The following is a 23489-nucleotide window of genomic DNA, read 5'->3' on the forward strand; positions in this document are numbered from 1 at the left end:
TGTCCAGAGGCTTTTTCTGGTCAGGCAGCATGGATTGCTAGAAAAGGAACAAATTGTTCTAGGATGTTGTTTCAATAATATCCAATTCTTCACTTTACTGGACAAACAAATACAGTTAATATTTTAAAAATATATTCTGTGCTAAGTGTATACCATCATAATTTAGATTATTACTACTGAGAAAGATTTTTTTCATAGATAGCACCCTTCAAAGTATGTGGTTTTATGCCTAGCTGAACTCCATGAAATATGTACACCCCATAATGAATGAACTTACTTTTCTTTTTGGTTTTAGAAATATGTTTTTATTCCATGACTATCCGTTGGAAAATGTGCATCGTGATCTAAACTCTTAGAGAGGTCATTTTTTGGTTTCTTTGAAAGTTTTGAGATGCTTGTTAGTGGCCTGGCATTCAGATGTTCTGAAACACCTTTATAGCCTTTCAAGTGGGCATTGAAATTGCTAGTCCCTGGGGTCAGTTTTGCCTTCCCCCCCTCCAAATTCTCTCACCTTCTTTAAAAATAGAAAGTGTTCTCAGAGGTAAGAGTTCTCTTCTGGGAATAAACATGTAAATATAGTTAGACTGCAGCTGCCAGTTAGGGTAAAAGCGCATAATCCTGTCTGTGGAAGATCCATGCATTGGGGTAGAGGAAAACTGCCAGGTAGTTTTCAGAGAAAAGAGAAAAAATGTTTGCTCTGGCATTTATTCCTCATCCTCTCAGAGCAAGTAAATGCTCTTCCCACCATCAGCAGGCAGTGTTTGCCTTGAAAAAACTCAGAGTCCTGGATATCCTGGGTCGGATTTTACTTTCTCAGTTTTCAGTGTATCCTGAACTTGGGTGCAGTGAGCTATTTGTTTTGGTTTGCTTTTCTGTGTTGGAGCTGTATTTAATCTGAAAGGGTGTCTGACATAAGGAAAGGCTAAAACAATTTGGAAGCCTGTAGCTTAGTTTTGTCTAAATATATCAAGATGGAAAGTGTTACGATGTCACGAAAGAAGAAGAAAAAGTGTTTTGAAGAGCATTGGAATGATCAGGGAATTACACATTTACAGTCCTAACATTTCAGAAGTTTGATACTTGAAATGGGAACCTTGACATATTTTGGGAGGACGTAGAATGGATATGTGTATACATACATGCGTGGCTTTGTGTTTTGTCATGAGGGAGGCACCTTCACCAAGCAGAAGAAGAAAAAGATCAGTGAACAGACTGTTCTCACACATTACTGGGAGCCTGTGGTGTCAGAGCAGCAGATTGTGTGGTGTTTGGCTGAGCATGTTTGAGAACAAGAAGATGCCAATGGGGGTCGGTATTGGGAAGCTGGGAGCTGTCTTTGTCTCTATAGGGAGGAGTTGGACTTAGGAGAGTTCATTCTTAGCAAAATGTTACTTTGAAATATTTCCATGGTCATTTGCAGCATGTGTTACTCTTTATCACTTCATGCAAGATCTTAGGGCAGCCATAGATTTTGCATCTAGTTTTCTTCATTATTTTCTTTTTTTTTCTTTTCTTCTTTTTTTTTCTCTTTTTTTTTTTTTTTTTCCCTAATGCATCTCTTTTGTGCTTATGAATTGACACAGCATGCATTTTCTTGCTAGCCCCATGCCTTTTCCTTGGTCTCCACCCCTGTCTGGAATTGTGCATCCCCACCCACAGCACGTAGCTTCTGAGAGCCCCATTTTGGGGAGAGTAATCCTCCTTGATGAATGCCTATTTTGTGCAAGTTATACAAGAGGGTTGCATTGTTTGAATCTTCTGTTGAACTTGCACAAAAATAGTCCCTTCTCAGGGTGAATAGGGACTGTATGTCACTAAAAAGTACTTTATTATTCATTAGAGCCTTGCTTGTTAACTGTCACCCAAACTAAAGAATATCTGTTATCAAATGTATCCCATAGAGTTAGCTTAATTGCTCACAGGGAAGTACTTGGAAGAGATTTTAAAGGACAGAAAACAGTGAGCATTTTCAGTACTTAACGATATGCCGCTTTTAAGTGCACTCATGCCAACAGCAACAAAAGAAGTGTTTAGAAAACAACTTGAAAGGCACCAAGAGAGAGATGCGGATCGAGTGCCACACTGACATATCTCAGTCGGTGTTTTGTTGGAGGGATTTCATGCCTTTGGGCATTGGGGCAGAATCTCCAGATGACTAATGTCTCCCTCTTGGCTTCAGTGTGGGGCATAAAGAGACACTCCAGTGTACATCTCCACTGGCTGCGTGCTTTGTAGTTCCCTTTGAGAGGTACAATAGTTAGGACAAGGAAGCAACAGTTGGTGAACAAAAGATGAGAAGAATTCTGAAGCTTGTAATTTGCAGGCCTTCAGGGGACTGTTTTCAAGTGTTTGGTTGGGATTGTTTTTCTTTTTTCTTTTTTCTTTCCTTTGTCATATTTTTTGTTCTCCTTTGGATTTTGGAAAACCAGGAAAAGGAAATTTTCTCACATCTCCCCAAAAATATGGAATTTTAGCCACTGTGAGTGGTGCAAAGTCTTAAAATAATGGGGGGATGATTTAATTCCCAATATAAACAAGTACCACATAAGTAGGAAAGGGAAGAAGGGAGATTTTCTAAGGCAGATCCAGAAATTTTGGGAACAAGTATCCTTAATTGTTGTGCTTGAAAATCCCCTAAGTGTTTTTAATCTTCCTCATAATTGAAGTAATTAAAATAATTAAACCCAGAAAACTTGTACTGGATAAATGTGGCTCCTATGTAAGGAATGTTCCTTGTGATAAAATGCAGTTCTAAGATTGTATCGTGCAGTATCTTCTCATTACTGATTTTCTTTCCCTTAAAACACTTTGCTACATGTTTTGTCTAGTCTCTTTCTGTTAGGACAGTCTTTAATCTAGCTTTGTATTTTCTGATATAACTGGAATATAAACTCTTAAATTAACATTTATTCTTGATGTAAAGACTTGTATAGGGCCTTGGGACTCCACCACAATGTCAAATTATCCATGTCAATGTGCAATGCCATTGTCATGGGGTGACTTTATGATGTTGAATTGTATCCCCATTTGTCTGTTCAGCCCAGAAATAAGTTTTGCACCTTTCAAAGTAGATCTGAGAGTGAAGGGGGGAGAAGGAGAAGTGGTAGATTGTCTGAGGTGACTGTATTCAAAAGCATAGAGATGAGAGCTTCAGCATTCCTGCTGAAAGACTGTGTTGCCTGCAGCATGAACAGCAGGAGAGAGCTTTCCTTTGCTTTTGGTTGGTTTTTTTTGAGCTAGCTGAGGCAGACAAGTTCCCCCGACTGTCAGTTTTCTTTTTCTTGGAACTGATTTGCCCTGCTCTGGACTGAAAATCCAGAAGAATACTGGGAGCTCACACCTGTGGCCCACTGGGGCCCACGATATGGCATTTTCCAGCACAGGAGGGATGGATGGATAAGAGACTGAGTGAACTGAACTACACCCCACAAAAAGGACTTTCTGAATTTGCCATCTCTTCAGAAGAGCAAGAGGTTTTATTTTTTTATATTAATAATTTTTTAATGCTTGTGAATATTTTGCTTGTTAAATAAAAAGGTTTTTTTGCACTTTTCTCCCAGGAAATCTTTTCCTGAACCAGTTGGGGGAAGGGCAGCTTGAATCTGCTTTCTAGAGGAGCCCCTTCAGAAGTTTCCTCCCAAATTTGCCCTAAACCAGGACAGTCATATTTCAGCCTCTAGCCATTAGTGCCTCTTATACCTTCTTGTGCTATGTTACACAGGTCTCCACACTTGAATGTTTTCATTTGTGTGCAGAGAAAGTGGTATGTTTTACTTCTCAGGAACTTCACAAAAACAAAGGAATGCCACTGCCAGCTGTAGGCCACCCTGGGCACCATTTAACTGGAGATAAGAAATATACAGAAGTGTATTCAAGTGAATATACACTTCTGTAAGAAGTATATGAAATGCAAGAAGATATTCTTCTATTCTCTTGGATAACTAATTTACAGAAGTATATTCAAGTCTGAATGAGAAAAGGCATATTTTTAAATAAATAGTTGTGTTTCATGTATGAAAAAACACAAGCCCTCTTTTGTGAAGAAAATATATGAACATGTACACACATATACAGGCATTATCTGTTTCTGTAAATACACAAATGGAAATGTGTGTCTTTGTGTGTATGTTTATGTCTGCATTTAAAGTACAGACATACACAATTATTTGTTCGAGATAAAAAATTTCTGTCCTTGTCAGAGCTTAAGTAGTTACCTGAAGTAAATAATCCACACTCTAGTGTATGTCAGCCAGTTTAACTGGAGTTGTACCAGGAATTGTGTACAGCTTCTCAAAACTGCCCGTGTGAACAAGATCCAGGGTTACTAGCAAGGACTGAATCACTCCTGCTAATCTGCTGTGTAGGTATAAAGGCAAAGCCCAAAAACCCACCCACCCAAACAACCAGAAGCAAACAAAAAAACTCCTGAACAAAAAACCAACACAACATGCCCCCACCCCCCCTCAAGCTAATAAATCAATTATAAACAGACTGCCCATGGGACAGTGGCTGTGAACTTACTGATCCCAGTTACTTTAGGAACTTACTGCAACTACTTGATTGCTGTTGCTGTACCCTTTTGTATGGTTATTTTTTCATTTGCAGCCAATCTCAAGATTGGTTCAGTCAACTGGAATGCTCTTAAGGTGTTCTTATACAGAACAGTGATGCTTTCAGGCTCCTGCCTCATGTTTGGCTGCTGTGAGTGGGCTCTGCTTTTCCCCAGCATAAGAGCATAGTAAGATCTTTCCCTGAAACTCAAGCTGAAATTTATTTGAGGTTGCAAAACAGTTTGGTTTGCTTATTTGTAAACTCATGCTCTGTTTGGTTCTTGCCAACTACAGTGTAAAGCCAGCTTCTTTTAGGTGGTAACATCTAGCGTGTACTGGAACCTTGAGCAGCAGGATTCCATTTAAATTGAATGCAACAATAAAAAAAAGAGAAATGTTAACCACAGTTATTTTTTTGGAAGCCCAGAAAGGCATAACTTGGTGCTTATTTCAAACAAATGTTTGTGGTTCCATTCTTTTCCCTACCGTAGCAGTTTATCCAGCCTATTTATACTAAGATAAATCCTCTCCTACACCAACTTTCATCTTGTTGCAGCTTCATGATCCTTTTTGCCAAGCTTCTCTTTGGTCCTGGTCATTGGCATCAACTTGGTAATTTGGGGATTGTCCTAGGGTGACTTTGTGATGCTTGTATCCCCAATCATCTGTTCTGTTTATGCTGATATTAAGTTTTGTACCTTTAAAACTAGATCTGAGAGTGAAGTGGGGAGAAGGCAAAGGGGTAGAATGTTTAAGGCACTGTATTCAAAAGCATAGAGATAAGAGCTTCAGCATTCCTGCTCACTGTGGTGTCTGCAGCATGGAGAGAGCAGGAGACAGCTCTCCTTTGCTCTTTAGCTAGTTTCTAGCTAGCTGAGGCAGAGAAGTTCCCTGGACTGTTTTCTTGGAACTGATCAGCCTGCTTTGGACCAAAAAATCCAGAAAAACACCGGGAGCTCATACCTGTGGCCTGCTGGGACCCAGGACATGGCATTTTCCAGCACGGCAGGGATGGATAAGAGACTGAGTGAGCTGAGCTACGCTTCACAAAAAGGACTTTCTGAATTTGCCATCTCTTCAGAAGAACGAGAGGTTTTATTGTTTGATATTATTCAATTTTTTTGTGCTTGTTAATACTTTGCTTGTTAAATAAATAGGTTTTTTCCACTTTTCTCCCTGGAAATCTTTTCCTGAACCAGCTGGGGGAAGGGCAGCTTGAATCTGCTTTCTAGAGGAGCCCCTTTGGAAGTTTCCTCCCAAATTTGCCCTAAACCAGGACAGGGATGTTTCAAATTCCATGGATTGGCTACAGAACATCAGTGAGGACAAGTGGAAACAGAGCTTGTTTTCCTGTCATTTCCTGTTCCTGACTTGTCCCTTTTTCCACTTTTGAGTGTTAGACTGGTGCTGGAACAGCAGTGATGGCCCAGTTAGAGAAAGGCAGCAGACATAAATTGGGGTGGCTGAGTTTCTTGCAAGCTGAGCTCATGAGGCCATTGCTGGATGGGGCCACAATCTGAGAATTATTTTATCCTCCTTGAGGCTGAAAGGTAATATATATAATTTAGGACGGGAAATTGATATCATAAACAAAACAATCTTGTACATTGTAAAGATCTGGGGGGAGAGTCCCATAAACACCTGTTTCAGTGTGTGATGACAGCTGGTGGGGCTTTTGGGGTCGGGCTTCCCTCTGCAGCTGTGCTTGCATTCTCCAAGGAGAAACCAGCGCCTTTTCACATCCTTAAGAAATTACTCTCCTTGACTGTTTGTGGAACAGAAATCAGAAACCATATATATCACAAAATATTTTTTTTAAGAAGGAGAGTGGCTAATGGTATCTGAAAAACAGTGTAACATGATCTGCCTCACATCTGGAAAAGAGCATAAAATATCTTGTAATGTCATGAAGATTTTTCATTTTCCATATGTTGTTTCAACTTTTAGGTGAGGAAGGAGATACTTAATTATTTGATGGATTGCACAACTTAATCCAGAATTCAATATGCCATTTTATGCAATATTATCAAAGGTAACACAAAAAAATTAAATGTTTCACATGTAAACAATTTACATACCTAAATCCTGAAACAGACATCTTTGTTAATATGTAGCATGACCAGTAACACTTCTGAAGCTTTTTTAAACACTTAGTCTTTTAAGAATCAAAGATATTCATGCTAGAAAAATATAGTCACTTCATCCTTCTCTTTCACTAATTCTTATATTTCTGCATAAGCTGGTATGTAGTTTGAAAACATTATCTTCATTAACATTATGATATATATTTTTGTGTGTATAAGAAACTGGTGAATCTGGATGCAAGTACAGAATCAGTACATAAAACCATATTGTACGTTTTTCCACACACATGTGAGTGTTTTAGAAATTCAGTTTTCAGAACTTGACAATTATTGTGGATCTGTTGGGAGTTCATGAAATTCAGGAGACTTGCATCAGTATAATCTACCCTACAAAAGACACAGGTTTTCTAGATGTCTGGGGTAGCAAAACCAGATCTGTGTTGGAAAAGATTGTACGACATTAGAGCCTTTTCCTGCTTGTTGGGAAGGATAAACTGTTCCAGTACGAAGCCCATTTTAGAACTGTCTGTGATAGATATCAAAGCACTGTAATGCTGTGGATTAAAACATCCCACTCCTTTCTTGACAGAATTAAATAAGTGAAACTTGTGAATTTGGATGAGCTCTGTGTTGTAGCAGTCTGGACCTGAGAGAGTTTCAAATTAAATTTATATTCCCTTAGTTTAGCTGGAGCCCAAGTGCCCAGCTTACCCTCTCTGGGCTCTGATAGATCCATCCTCTGTAGTGCCACATTTCAAAGGCCTTCAGAGCTAGACAGCTTTCTCCTTTGACTAGACAAAAGAGTGGAGTGTAGGCAGTCCAAATGTGATGGTTTTGATTGCATTTGCACCAGGACTTTTGGCAGCAGGACTTTATTTTTATTTTTCTACTCTGAAATGAACCATAGAATATATATAACAGTACAGACATATATCTACATAGATATATGTAACATTTTTTTTACTTTTCCAGATTGCATATTTTTTCAAATTGTGGCTGAAAAAGATGTGGCATTGCAGATTGTCACTGTGTTGTCATTTTTGAAAACCTTTTGTTCATTCTGTTTAGTACACGAACACATCTTAAAGGCTTTTAAGCTCTGATGAGTAAATTGCGCAAAGTCTACATAGTTTAACTTAAAATCTTCTGTGTGAACAGAGAGAGATTCATATGGTTCCTGGACAATGTGGCATTATTTTGTTTTAAAACTGGAAAACAAACCATTTTCATGTGAGAGGTTGAGCAATCAAATTTTGAGTTGTTCAGGGCTTTTTGGTTTTGCTGGTTTTTGTTGTTGTTTTTTGTTTTGGCAGATTTTGTTGGTGGCTTTTTTTGTGTAACATAATTTGATTTTATTTTTATGATGAACATCTGGATAATTTTCAACAAAGGAAGTAAAAATAGCATTAGCTACATCAAGCCACCAAAACATTTCAGGTGAAATCACTGAAATCACTGAAATCAGCAAGGTTCTGTTCATTTTTGAAAGCAGGAGTAGGCAGCCAGTGCCTGAGCAGGCAGAGGTGTGAGTGCCCAGTACAGTTCTCATCCCATGGGGAGCAGCCTGGTCCTCTCTAGGGGCTGGGATTTGGGGCCACCTTCCCCAAAGCATTTCCCAGCAGCCACAAAATGGGCCCCTCTTGGTGAGGCAGAACTGTGACCTGTCTATGACTGTCATCCAGCTGGGTGAGATAATTACATTGACGACCACGTTATCAAGGCATATCTGAGCTCATACCTTAATTACAGAACTTCTTTGCATTACTGTTGCATTCTTGCCTCAGGCTCATGGAAATCAGGACTATATCACAAGGAGGGGATTTTTTCTGATTAGAGCTGTGTCCTCTAGACTTGTGATGAAATTGTGAAGTTCACCACAAAACATTTGAGTGTGCACACCTTTTCTTCACATTTCTCCGCTTCCCTTCCCACTGGTTTCAGGCAGAGACTTTGAGTCTAAAAAGCTGCTCTTGAATTTGTATTCCTCAATATTTCAAAGTGAGGGGGCGTTCACTAAGAGTGTCTTCCTCCAATTTAAGGTAACATTTAAGCAAAGATATCACACGTCAATAAAAACGGATGTTCACAGGGTTACAATTCTTGTCCAGGCAAACACGTACTAAAAGATGGAAACAGAGATTCCACAGAAGAGTGTTTTCAGAGCAGAAATTGCATTATGTATAGGCAATGCACTGCCTTTTTCCAAGTTCTGATGCATGGTAAAAGTGGAGGGTTTTGATCCCATAAAGTATCTATCTTCAAAGAACCATCACAAAACAAGTCTTATTATTTCTGTCTGGAAAACAGCAAATCCAAGTTATTTCTCTAAACAAATACAACTCATCAATTCACTTTCTTTCAGGTCCCAGGCCTGTGTTTTGCTCTTTTTAGTGATTATTTTTCCATTTGCCTATTCTCTCATGTATGCACTTAATCATTTGTATTTGTAAGAAGTGGTGACAGGAAGAGAAGAACTGTCTGGTGTCTTGCCCACACACAGTTTTCTAGGGTGGAATTGAGTTTAAGAGTACAGCTCCTAAATGACCCTTTAGTGAATTTATGAAATTTCAGTTATTTTTTCACTGCTATCAAAATACTTGGACATAACCTTTTACTGTTTTTCAGATCGGTTACCTCAACCTTAATGAAGGGGGAAAGTTAGAAATCTCCAGAAGTGAACAGAGGTCCAAGCAGATACAGAAATAAATGCCTGTTGGGACCAGACAGTGCTGCATAATTTTGCAAAGACACCACATAATGAATGGTGTCTGCCAGTAGCCTGTTTGGCATGAGAAATACATTGCTTAGTTAAAAGACCATTCCCTACCCCAAAGGAGGCAGAAACAGCCTAAAACTCAAAGCTGGGTGACCAGAGGAGGTGCATCTGAGGCAGTGGCCTGCCCTTCCTAGGTGGCCAGGGTGGGAGGAGAGGGAGGGATGGGTCCCAGCTGCCCGGGGCTGCAGGAATCCGGGGTGAGGAGGTTAATGACCTGACATTGCTGCCATGCTACTCCTTTGTGCTGGGCCTCTGCAGAACCCTGGCTGGGAAGCATCTTTCTTACAAGCAGCTCCCTTGCCTCTTCCAAAACCTCAACCTAATCCCAGCAGCTTTTGTATGAAATGAGCACTTTTTGTGCTAGTTCAGCTGTAGGGTTTCTGGTTCCAGTCAATGTTCATTCAAGAGGTTTTTTTTTTGTGGGAAAGAAAAAACACAGGAAAAGTTGTGGAAAAAAGGAGTGACACTATTGTTGATGCAAATATTAACTAAATTTCATTCTCTCTGTAATTTCTCCTGGAGTTCATGACATCCCAGTTATGGTAAATAAAGCTTCTTGGTTGCTGGGTCCAACCTTTATTTCTGCAGTTGCATACAGGCAGCATGTTGCTAAAATTACTTAAAGCATTCTTTAAGCTGTTTATCAAGGAGGGTTGCTTTCTTGGAGATTTTGTATAAAAAACAGTTCAGTGCCACCTCAGATTCATTGTTTAATTCAAAACTGACACTGCAGAATTTTGCATATTTTGAAAAAGGCTTCAGTACTGGACTTCGAGTTTCATGTTTAATATTAGATTTTAATAATGGGCCACCTTTCTTTTATAATAGGATTATTTTACAGATGAAAATAGAGTACTAAAAAAGGACCCTCAACAGGATTACCATCTGGAATATGCCATGGAAAACAGTACACATACAATACTGGCTTTTAGCAGAGAGCTGCACACTTGTGACACAAATGACAAGAGCATTACGGTAAGAGTCTCTGAATGTGGAGAGATGAAGTAATTAACACAGGATAAATGTGTGTGTTATTAAGCCAGTAGTTAAAATATCTTTTTAGTAAAAGGACAGAATTAGAGAAATTCACTTTCCAAAATATCTGTTCTCTCAGGTAAAATACTTGTGCTAGCTTTTTTAAACGATTAGGTTTAAATTTCAGCTTTCTTTGTTTTTTGTACTTTGCTACATTATGTTCTATAATTTCCAATGAGTGTACACAGGATTGAAATAGATACTTCTGGGTCATCAAGTCCTATATGCCATTGTTATAACCATCCAAGAGAGGCCTAATTGAGAAATACTTTTAACATTCTGCACTAACTTGTAATTAATCTTAGAAACAGATTTTTAAAAAAATTTGGAGAATATATATTTAAAGGGTCTGTTTGCTTTATTTCTTTATTCAAAATTAAAAGTGAAAAAATTTTATGGTAAAACTTTCCATGGTAAAATAATTTTCATGGTAAATTCTTCTGTTGCCCTAGGGATTGCTGTGCTATTTCCTAAACATAAATTACATGAAGCTGATGACTTCGGTATTGGAAATGGCAGAAAGGTTAGAGAGATTTGCAGGGCTTTCTATGCTTTGGCTTGTTTACTACTTCTTTTGGAAGCATTCCTATAGGAATAAAACACTGTATTCATTATCTGTGTTTTTACAATATATGCAATTATAGCAACGTGAGAGGCTGAAAATGCAGGAAGCAAACCCCACCTGTATAAACTACCAGTTTCCCAGGCAGTCAGTGGATCTCTGGTTTGCACACCTGCTCTGAATTCTCAGTATAATTTAGCATTTTGAGACACTTCAGGATTTATTTTAGCACTTTGTCTCAGGGGTCATTATTGTAATCTGAGAGTGGTTTATAGAGAACTGATCTGTGCAGTGGCTGTAGATTGATTTTTAAGACGTAAATCTGTTCCGTAATTGAATGTTAATTTTCCGTAATATCTAAGGACAACAATTCACTGAAGATATTCACATCTTCACAGACTTGAGCCTGGAAAATGTCTGGTGGAAAAACATTCTGGTTGCTGATCAAATAAGTAACATCTCTAGAGAAATATCTGTGATGCATTTAGCTGGTTACTTCTTTATGAGTCTTTTCTGCCATTTGAAGATATGATTTCAGTTCACAACATTAGGGAAGGAGACTTTCAGAGAACAATTTAATTTCTGTGTATTTCCAATTAAGTATAGAACATTATTTATTTCAAAGGCCAAATTGTGTAGGCAGATGACTGCTCCTCTGGAATACATTGTCATTGCTTAAATACACCAGTGTCACAGCTATTGTAGGAATTATAGGAACTGTGTAAGGAAGATGTTGCTCCTATCCCTTGTGGACATTCTGCTTTGTTTTTTCAGGAGAGCACAGTGCGGGTGATATGGGCCTACCACCACAAAGACATGGGAGAAGCAGGGCAAAATTACCATGGATCAAATCGTGGTACCAAGAGTCTGCGCCTGCTGAACCCGGAGAGAGAGGAAGTCTCGTCTGCCTCTTTGCCATACTTTGACTTGACAAACAAAGACGTAAGTTACTCCTGCATGCTGTAGAAACCTACGTGCTGTAGGTTTCTGTGGAGATGGGAATAAGGTGGTAGCCAAAGCCTTGACTCACACAGCGAGTAGTGTGACTTTATGGATAGATTAAATATAAGGAGGAAATTCTTCGCTATGAGGTTGATGAGGCATTAGAACATGCTGCCCAGAGAAGCTGTGGATGCCTGGAAGTTTTCAAGGAATGGGGCTTTGAGCAACCTGCTCTAGTGGAAGGTGTCCCTGCCCAAAGCAAGGGGATTGGAACTGCCTCTGGACCTCTAGGGTCCCTTCCAACCCAAACCATTCTGTGATTCTGTGATAATGCTGTGTTTGTGCCCTTTTTATTAAGACAGGTGCCTGTACCAGACAAGGACACAACATATTGGTGCCAAATGTTTAAGATTCCTGTACAACATGAAAAGCATCACGTGATAAAGGTAAGTGATTCAGACTCAGAAAATTTAGAGGAATTTAGATTGTAATTACACTTCAAATCAGTTCTTGCACTTTTAAATTTTTTTTCACTGCTTACTGGAGGGAAAACAAGACCTCTTTCTGTATTCACAAATATGGATCAAGTGTTTGTGTATGTGAGCCCAGAACCTGGCTCAGGTGTGCCCTGCCAACTTCCCTGAACAGTGACAGACCCTCTTTCTTGCAGTATTTTTCTCCTTCATCCTCTCTCCCCTAAGAAAATGAGGTTGAAAATTATTTCTGTCTGTCAATATTTCTGGCAAGGACTAAGTAAAATTGTCTAAAAGCATGCTACATCAAATTTTTACTTTTATATAGGAATTTAATGAATTTATTTTAATAGATAGTAATTTTAAATTAAAAAATAATTAAATGGTGATGTTTCAGGTTCTTATTTGATTCCAGTCACCTTTCTTGTGATGGCCGATGTAGAGCCAGGGTCCATCACGTAAGAACACACACCAGCATTTTCAGTTTGAAACCTAAATATTATTTCAAAGAGATATGAACATTGTTGTTTATTTAAAAAATAATGAAAAAGTGTGAATAAACATTCACACAAGGCTCAGCAGGATCCTAGGTGATTTGAAAACCCACATGCATAAACATGTTTTCCTATAACACATTTTAAAACACTTTCTGTTTTAAATTGAATGCTTTAGAGTGCTGAAGGAAAGATGATTCTCACATTTCTCCCCAAAAGCAATATACTGAAGACCTTATGAAACAACAAATTCTTATTTTTCTAATATGCTGAAGATAGCACAGTGAGATAGTTCTGGCCCTCATTTTATCTTTCTTTGAACCCACAAGTGCATTGTGTAGAATTCTGTTTCTTCTGTTTTGTTACAATTGTCAGTCGTATTTCTTCAGTACATTCAGTAAGACTGAAATTTTTAATTAATTCAGAGAACTTTAACATGTGATCTCAATGTCTGTATGATAAATACCTATAATTACTCTGAAATATTGCATGTTTCTACACTTTATCAGAATGAACAATTGCAAGGCCCAAATTTCTGCCTTCAGGTTCTTCAATCACATTTGAAATTTGTGATAGCTACTTTCACTGTATGAAATGGAGAATTTGCTTGTGTTACAATATATATGTCAAGATCCCTAGTTTTCTGCTTTAAAGTGGTAGACCTTCAAAATGGTAGTATCAGAATCTAGCTTCCCATGTTAAATTTGGTGGAAGTTGTAGGTATTTGCTGCTCTGCTAAAAAAGCTCCCCAGAAGTATTCATTATTTATAATTTCTGATTTTATTTTCTAAATGCTTTACATGACTGCACATACACTTGCTCAGTCTTTAAAAAATAGGGTTTGGTTGAAGCTAAAACAAGATTTTAGCTCAGAAATACACTGGTTGATTTATCAGGATAATTTTATACTCTTTATTTTTACAATAATGGATAAAGAATATTAAAGTTTTAGAAATCAGGTTTTCAAATCAGCATAGTTTTTGTAAAGTTAAAAATTAGAGTAGAGCCCTCAGTGATTTTCCATCTTCACAAAAGCAAGAAAATTTCATTTTGTTGCTTAAAAATTTTTAGAGAGAGAAAAATGAATACAGAAATAGAGTAGATTTAAGTAGGAATACTTAGCCTTTCTTTTCAAGGGCACAACCTATATTTTCCCATAAGTGACACTTTTGGATGCCACACAGAGGGTTGTTGTGGAATTGTGTCTATGTGCTCTTGCAAACTGATTAAACATTTCCTAAAGCCCACTGATACACAAAGGATGGGGCTTATGGCTACTGGGGAAGATATTAGCTGTGCAAACAGAGCTTGAGTTTCACAAAGGGGAGGGTGGATGAACTCTCTGCCCTGATCAAACTGTCCGGGTTAGTTAAATACTTACACAGAAGTTGATTCTGGATTCCCTCTGTAGCACAGTTTTCACACAAACCTGCGCATCTCATTTTTACAGACAGGAAAACAGAGGTGTAGACATGGTGCAAATTTGTCTGGCATAATTTGGTCTACTTCAGTACATGTGTACATGTGAGCTGGCTGTGGCCATTTCTTGCTCCTGTGTGGTTCTGTGGAGCGCTGAAGTGCTCAGTCTGGCACTTGCTGGACAATGTGTGCCATCAACAGTGTGCACTTAGCTGCACTGATGTGAAAATCTGATGGTGGTCTGGGGTCTCAGCTAGGTGCATCAGCCACAATTGGCATTTTTTTCCTATGCTCCACCGTTCTCTGTCGTTTCTTCCTTCTTGAAAATTGCTCTGAGCACTTTATAGCAAAGTACTACTTAAAGATCAGTTTCATCCTGAAAGCATGATGTTTTAATGGAGGAAATTGAAAAAAATTAGACCTGTCATTAGAGGTCAAGACTTTTAATTGTCTCTGGTTAACAAATACCAGATTCTGAATTCAGATTCTGAATTTAAAAGGGTTTTTAATGTCTAATAAAGATGCATTACTTAAAAAAATCTTATCTTTAAACCAGAATACATTTAAGGTATTTACAAATATGTTTTGTAAATACAATCTAATGGTGCCAAAGCTGGGTACCTGATAACATTTGGGTCTTAGGGTTCACCTGCAATAGTGTTTTAGTTTCTTCTGTTTGCACAAGATGAAGAAATAACTAGTGCAAGAGATCTCAGTATTAATCAAAGATAAATTATGTAAGACCTAAGGTCTTTTCTTTCTCTTTAGATAATATTCATGTTACTTTCCAGGAATCACAGGTAATGGGAAACAGCATATTTTCATTGATCAAGCTGCTCTACATGATATGTAAACTGTGCAACAGATAAGATTGTAATCATCTGTTCATCTCAGAGGTAGAATAAGGACATGGACAAGTAATTTCTCCTTACCCCACACTTACCAATGGAGAACAGATCTTCACTGCAGTAAGGGGACACCCAGTCAGGTTTAGAACTCTGTTAAATCTTCTTTTGTTTCACATTTCTTGCAACATTCTCCTCAGGGAAGAGATGGTGTCTTCCTACATGTCCCTACAATGCCTTCTGTTTCTAATGCCTCCAGGAACTTCTGGAGAGACAGCTGATAATTACATGCCTGCTAAGAAATGGAACAGAATAAGACAGCTTCTCAATAGCTGGGCATAACAGTGACAGTGGTGATACAGGAAACAACCAAAACCTGGCACTGAGCTGGTTTTGTGGCTCTAATGGAATATATCACTCCTCAGCTTTAAACTTCCTATCTGGCTGAATTGTGGCTCCTTAAAAATTCATCAAACTTCTACAGGATTTCCCCCCAGAGCATTTTCTATTAACAGAACCAATTATAAGGATAATAGGTAAATTTTGAAAATAATTTAGGCAGAACAGATGAAAGGGCTTGCTCGGAGGTAATAGCAGGCATTCAAATCAGATATTTGCAGGATGGCCCTGCAGTGGTTCCAGTGTGGTGGACTTTGGCTGCTCTTCACATGGAGAGCACATGGCTGCCTGTCTGCAAACTCCTCCTGCAGCTACGTGTGCATTGACCTGTTCTGCTGCTCTGAGCTTCAGGCAGTGGTGTGTGCCTCAGGCTCACTACCCAAGGGATTTTCACTTTTCTCACATGCAGAAGTTAGCTAGGAGCTTTCTCAGAAGTAGGTTTCTTAGAAAAATGCATTCCACTTATTAGCCTAGACCTTCTGGCGATGGGTTTAAGACTCTGTCTTGCTGGGATTATTTGCAGTTCTCTGTAAATGTCATTATTCTGACTGGTCTTGAATGTGTCCTTTAATCACATTCCTAAAGAAAATTCTCTGGTTTCGCCAACTGCACCTCAGGAAGAAACTCCACTCCAGCAGGACCTCTTAGAAGGAGGGAGAGCGGGATCCACTGGTAGAGCAGACATCCAGGCAGGTCCACACACCTACCCTGGCAGGAAAATGTCTTTCTGTCTCCCTGCTAAAGCCATGCTGAGGGCAGGTTCCTGGGTGTGAAGAGGCAGAGACACCACTGCACCAGGCTGGGAGCAGGGCTGACAGAGACACAGGTGATCATCCTGAAAACGGGTCTCTGCAGCATCCTCCCCCTTGTAAATTACCTGGTTTGTCTCTTTCTTTTTGCTTATTCAGTTGAAAAAAAAAAAGTTATTCAGTGACAGTCAGCTGGATCTTTTGAAGTCTTGTCATTTTTGTACTGTTGAGATGTCCTATTTTCATGATTGTCACTGTGTGTGGATATGTGTGTGCTGACACACATCTCTTTTAACATGTTTTAAGACTATTTCCTGATAGATTTTTCGGCCTATTTGCTGAATTTATTTTCTCCTTGCTGTGAGCAGGTATCATGAAGGTATTTACCAGCAGCAAGAAAGTGAAAATTTGTTTCACATTCATGAGAGATACTTCCCAGTGTTTCAATAAACACAGCTCTTGCTTTATATTCAAAGCTTGTTCTTAACTGCTTTTTCTACATTAGGTTCTACAGATGCAGCTCTTTTTTATTACTATCTTTAGTTTAGATTTCAATACTCCATGTCTTCTGTCACTTCAATTTAACTGTATTGCTTATTCAAATAACTGCATCTCCTAAGGATTCGTGACTCCGTCTTCACATTTGCATCAGGTCTTCCATGTGCTTGATTGTTTTTCTGCTGCAATTAAAAGACCTTAGGATGCAATGTTTCTTCTACTGTCTAGATGTTCTGTGAATCCTCTAGACCTCTGGTCTCCCTCTCCACCTGACAAAGTGTTTAATGCTGTGTGTAAACTGCAAATTTAGAGTATTTACTGGTGAAAGACTGGTATGGATATCCTACATGCCAGACGTGCCATAATCTATTTGTGTGAAACTTTTCAGCATAGCATGCCTGTGCTAGTTCCAGCACTGTAGATTTCCCCATTATGTTTTCTTAATTTCTTTTAAAAACATTGTGTTTTCCTCAGGAAAAGTAGTTCCTCAGGCTTCATTAGTAAAAATCCCCTAGTCAAAAACATGTCAAATATTGAATTTTACTCCAAGAGCAGGAAAAACATTTTATGTAAAATAAACCCCAAAATTGGGTATTACAGTCACTTAGTTGTATCTGCATGACTTTTAAGAATAACTCAACTTTTAAGAATAACTCATTTTTCCATAGTTCTAAATTTTATAGGTTGTTTCAAAACTAACATAGTCAGAGAAATGCCAGCAGAAATGCTATGATGTGGCAGTGCCCAAGAGCATAAAATATTTCTGATTCCGGAAGAGAACTTTTTAAATGGGAGATCTAGTATTAGAGGGCATTTGGCATTGGAAAGGAGGATAGTAGTTGCATTTTGTAAGCTCATAGAAGTTTTGGTTCTTGTATAAAGCAGTCCTTCCGTGTGCATTATTTGAATCTGCTTATGAGAATGGTGTGAGCAGGTTTAGCTCTGCTGAAATGGGGAAGAAGCCCTACACTGGGGATTAAGCTGTGTGGTCAAAGTCCAATATCTCTTCAGTACAACTTATGAATACTCAGGCAACATATTAAAAACAGTAAATTTTCAGCCACAGAGAGGGGCTTTCTCTCATCTAACCTGACTCATCTATGAGCCTGAGCCAGCTGCTTAATTGACCTTACAGTGGCAGAACTCGCTGTTGGTATCATCCTAGAGGAGTTGTGAGAAATGTATGAGCTCAAGCATCCTGTGTATGGTTCAGTCTCTCTCTCCACTGATGGATGAGAGAACCCAGACCACCAGCCTGTGGTAGATAAGTAATGCCCAGATGAATGAATCAGGGGAGATATATTTCAACCAAAAAGGTCAGGGGAGAGAAGAGACTCTGATAAAAGCAAAAATTGCAAAATAATACTTAAAAAAAAAAACTTGTCTGTGGGAAAAATGATCTTCTCTCAACCACAGCCCTGTGTAAATTTTTGGCACTAAGCCTATGATGTGACTAGTGAAACAGGCTAATCATAAAAGCAGAAAAAACCCGTAATTATTTGGCATTAGCTGAGAAGTGTTACATTAGGCACATTTTTATATCAGCACTAAAGTTTTCCATTGCTGATGTCCATAGAAGAAGGAGCCTCTTTTCAATTAAAGAAAGGCCTGTATTAGAACACAGCAGCAGCTGCCAGTTAATCTTCATGTTCTGCTTTGGGGCAAACTGATAAGGAAGTAAAAACTCCAAAAAACTTGTTGCCATGGGTAACTGTGCTTTTTGACAGTGGAATGCTTTAGTAATACCAAAGACCCCAGTGTGAAAATACAAAGGGACTCCAGTTTAAGAGACTGATTGATTGGAAGCCAGAAGGGCAGCTTGTAGCCTGCAGTACCTAAATGAGGGCACTGATTTTTAACTTGAGTGATAACAGACAGTAACTGCTTGTTACTCTCTGGCCTGAACTTTTACATTTTGCTAAATGTGATAACTCTAGCAAATTGCATCATGCAGCCTGACAAAAACAAATGTTCCATATTTTCCCAGGCATTCCCCTACAAAGCAATTTCAGCCCAAGTAAATTAGATTGGCAACCAAACAATCATCTTACGCTGCAGAGCTTGTAAGCTATCTGCCCTTTGATCTGCAGGGCTGGCTCTTTGGTGCAAGCCTGAATTGGCCCATTAGGCTTCCCAGTGCTAAGATTCATGTAACTGAACAGGCTGAAAATTAAAAGTTTCCCAAGCACTGTCTGAGGAAATAACAGAAATGCATTATTCTCTCATATTCTGCTAAATTATTTCATATGCAAAATTGTTTAAGGTATTATTCCATTCTATGACTACAGATTAAATTATGTATGACCACAGATTTTGCTGTCCTACCAAACTTTCTATTTCTTACATATTTTTATTTTGTGGTAGTCTTCTTTCACTTCACTTGTGTATCTTTACTAAAAGAATTGCTAAATTATGCAGGTATTGCTGCATTATTTATTCCATACTTGACTTGCAAAAATAACCTACTTCTGTCATCAGCAAAGTTGAAAGTCTAGTTAATTTAATCCATTTTATTCGATTTTTGCTTTCTAAATAAAAACAACATCATCCATAATGGCAACGTATTGACCGTGCCAGCAGGTGGTAGGAAAATATGTGTGCTGTGTGATTTTTTTGGTTAAATAAAAGTCAGATGACAGCAGCCTTATTTTAAAATGTGACCAAAAGTAAGTATGAAAAAGGGGGAAGTGCAATTTTTGTGAAGATCTCTGCATTTTACCTCCCAGTTCTGAGAGAATTTGTGGGGTGATCTTCAGGAGACCATTGTGATTGGTAAACCCCATTTTGTCTTGTGCCATGTCTTTATTTTTTTGCCTTATCCTTAGCTTTTACAGTAAACCTATGACTAGGTGATGCACTGAAAAGATAAGAAAATTGTCTGCAGCCAAACATCCAGCACTTCTTATCATAGTAGGCAACAAAAAACTTCAGAGAACCATTTGTCCTTAGATGAGCAGTTACAAAGCATCTTTTGTGGGAATACCAGGACAGCAGGCTCATTGGTAGTAAAATCTCTTGATGGGGCTTGTGTAGGTGGAGCACAAAACAAACCTAGCTTGGTTCTGCTAGCATCTTGGCATTGTTTCTGAAGATCAGCCTTCTAATTCAGACAAATCACATCGTAGCAGCATCTTAAACAAATTTTAAATAAGGCAAATCAAATTGCTCCCGTGGTATTTCAATGGAAAAGAACTATCTATTCCCATCTAATTGAAGTATTCCTCTTCACTACCAATCTTTTAATCTGCAACCGCAGCTACTGGTGGTACTTTCAGAAAATGATATTATGACTCTCTCCCTCTTTCCTTTCACTTGCAGTACACAGTAGTCACAGCTATGAATGAAGCATAGATTAATAGTAACAGTTGTTAGTAACAACAACATTAGTAACAGTGGAAAAATAGACAGACAATGGTCAGAAAAGGCCTCTCCACCATGTCCACACATAGCAGACTGTAGTGGGTTTGCATGGCTATGTTTTGGTGGCAGGGGGGCTACAGGGGTGGTTTCTGTGAGAAGCCGCCAGAAGCTTGCCCCATTTGCAGCAAGGCCAATCCCTGGTGGCTCCAGGATGGATGTTCCTCTGGCCAAGGCTGAGCCCATCAGAAACGATGGGAATGCCTCTGTTATAACAGATCTAAGAAGAAGAAAGAGAAGAATTATTGTGCAGATGTAATTGTGGCTAGTGAATAGCAGAGTGAGAAGAGGAACAACTATTCAGACCCCAAGGTCACTGAAGAAAGAGGGGCAGGAGCTGCTCCAGATACTGCTGCAGCCCCTGGTGCAGACCACGGTGATGCAGCTGTGCCCCTGAAGCCCATGGAGGATCACAGGGATGCAGAGATCTACCTGCAGCCTGTGGAGGAGCCCATGCTGGAGCAGGTGGATGCCTGAGAGGAGACTGTGACCCTGTGGGAAATGTGCTGGAGCAGGCTCCAGACAGAGGGCTGCAGACCCATGGAGAAAGGAGCCCATGCTGGAACAGGTTTCCTGGTAGGACTTGTCACCCTGTGGAGGACCTACACTGGAGCAGGCTGTGCCTGGAGGACTGCATCCTGTGGAAGAGTGATCCTCTTGGAGCACTTTGTGGAGAACTGTTGCCCATGGGATGGACTCACATTGGAGAAGCTCATGGAGGTCACCCATGACAGGGACCCCCCACTGGAGCAGGAGGAAGACTCCTCTCCCTGAGAAGTGGGAGAAACAAGGTGTGATGAACTGACCATAACCCCTTTGCCCTTCTTCCTGCACTGCTGTGGCCTTTCCATTACTGTGACTGAAACTGCTGGGTCTGAAACTGTGTCTGTTTTATGAAGTGCCAATCACAGTTTTGGTTTCTAGAGAATTGCTATGGTTTAATTTTAATGCAGACTTTAAAAGAACCATGTAATCTGAAAAAAAGCCCTTGTGTGACTTCCTGCATGTGTTGATGGGTGATGAAGTCCTGCAAAAGGGTATACCAGGATCTGACTCCGGGTGATAAAATTTGGAAATAGTATTAATGTGATTGTTACTTAACTACTTATTTGTAAGCCCTCTTATGTTTGTATATTAACCCTGCAGATATAAATTTTTAGAGGGTTATGAGCAATAGTTCCTGAGTGTTGCTCTGCAGGCTGTCGTGTAAAAATCAGGAACCTTGTGCTTACTTTATCCCCTGCTTTCCCTTCAAACAGAAGGTGCCAGAGTGTGCAGGTTGGTGGCTCCTTTGGGAGCTCAGTATCCAAACACCTAAGGTTTTTCTCACATAGGGTCCTTTTTGGTAGCCCCTCACAGAAGTCAGTGTGTCATTTTCAGAAAACATGTTTCCTGGTAGTGTACTTCTGCATGTGCAAGACAAGAAAGGGACACCCTGTCAATTCTCATGTGTTCTGTCTTCAGGCAAAGCTGTGTGCTCACTTGCAAGCAGGAGGAGGAAAAGTGTACTGTTATTTTAGCTGCATGATCAAGGATTGTTTTGCAGTTCTACAATAGAATCAAACCTCTGCCATTTTGCCCTCAAAGAAATAGACATTGCTGTGCAAGAATGGTGATGCCATGAACAAATGGGAGTACCTTTCTGCCTTTATTATTTATACTGTTCAAATTGTGTGTTCCTCTTAAATAACTATAAACTCTTTATTGGCTGCCCACTTTGGCCTTAGACCTGAACCATGTTTGGTTACATATTACTTTATTATGATACTGTTTTCATAAGGAAGTAATGATGCTCATGATTAATTGCCAATTAATTCTGCTTGGAGTGTGTCAGCTGTGCTGAGAGAATATGGTCATCCTGAAGACCACAACCACTGCCAGTGGCTTTGCTGCTTAGGAGCACCATGAGTGTGCTGCCAGGATGCTTAACCAAAAGAAACATGTTTTTGCTTGACCTGAGCTTTTTATGAGATTTCTCCTCAGGGTTATACTTCTTAACTATTAGTAAATGCATTATCTTAAATTTTCAGGCTTGTGTCAGGCAGAAACAATGTTTTATTGGTATTTCTTTGAGCTAAACTTCTTTTGGATTTAGTCTAAATTACTGCAAGTCTTTAAAGGCTGAAACTCTTTATGAGTGGCAGAGTTCCTGGTAATTAATTAGGAATAAAATTTAAGAATGGGCATGATAACAGAGAGAACAAGAAACCATCTCTAACTCTCATTTTTAAATGTTTGAGCTTTTTGTTTATTAGGTTTTTTGATTCCTCCTTCTTAATTAAAATATTTAAGTTGTTCTGCAGAAATTCTGGATATACAGTGTAATTATTAGTAGGACTATATGGGGATAGAAAGATTTATGTAAATTTAGATATCTGGCCTTCTCTCCAAGCTAAAAGCACAGCAACCCTTAAATTTTACCTGAAAGTACATATTTTTTCCCAATAAAAATTCTAAAGCAGAGGTATGGTAATTACTTCTTAATGCTGTATAGAAATAAAACCTAAATAAGAGCCTTCATTGAACAACACAGTCACAGAGTAAACAAATCCTTTTTTTACACCAAGAACAGCAAATATTTGTGCTCTGAATAAGATTTTCCATTCATATGGTAAGGAACTTTCCTCCTCAGTTATGTTAGAATTTTTATTCTACATTTAAAAGACTACCCAAAACCAGGTAAGCCCCAATGCCAACAATACAGCTTCAAGCAATCAATCAGTCAATTAATCAGATAACATTGTTATTTCAAATTAAAATTATTATTTGAATCTTACTTTGGGGGAGGAAAACGCCCTCCACACATATTAAATACAAATCACACAAATTTCAATGCCTTAGATTGCATAGAAGTTTCAGTCTGGAAAACTTCCATCCTCCAAGGAAACCTTACCTAATCACATTATGAGATTAGGGCTGGTTTCTGTTGCCTGGGCCTTTTTCTTGTCTACATCTCTGTTTTTATTCAAATACAAAAATCAAGAGCTGTCACTAAGTGCTCAGGTTAGATTTTTCTCCAGCTTCAAGGTATGAAAAATGTGTATGAGAATAATTTGGTTTAACATTTTTACCTTTGAAAGGCAATTAAAGTTAAGCAGTAATGCTCCCTGTTGTACCTCAGAAGTAATTATCCCTGATGACCATGAGGGAACCAGAAGCAGTGGCTTTGCTCTGTTTCCTGCAATTAACTCACTAAAATATACACCTTTCTAAGTGGCACAGTATAAACTCAGAAGCCCTCGGAAC

The 23489-nt window shown here is 38.9% G+C and overlaps 1 protein-coding gene across 1 annotated transcript in view; it reads left to right on the forward strand.

The window, feature by feature from the left end:
* Nucleotides 1-23489, forward strand: part of MOXD1 (monooxygenase DBH like 1) — a 49699-nt gene that overhangs the window by 2739 nt on the left and 23471 nt on the right. Inside the window, exons 2-4 of the mRNA XM_059842078.1 lie at nt 10239-10385; nt 11782-11949; nt 12312-12395. Of these exons, the coding sequence (XP_059698061.1) occupies nt 10239-10385; nt 11782-11949; nt 12312-12395 (399 nt within the window). The remainder of the gene's footprint in view (nt 1-10238; nt 10386-11781; nt 11950-12311; nt 12396-23489) is intronic.

The sequence above is a fragment of the Haemorhous mexicanus genome, chromosome 3 (assembly GCF_027477595.1).
Source record: "Haemorhous mexicanus isolate bHaeMex1 chromosome 3, bHaeMex1.pri, whole genome shotgun sequence".
Lineage (NCBI taxonomy): Eukaryota > Metazoa > Chordata > Aves > Passeriformes > Fringillidae > Haemorhous > Haemorhous mexicanus.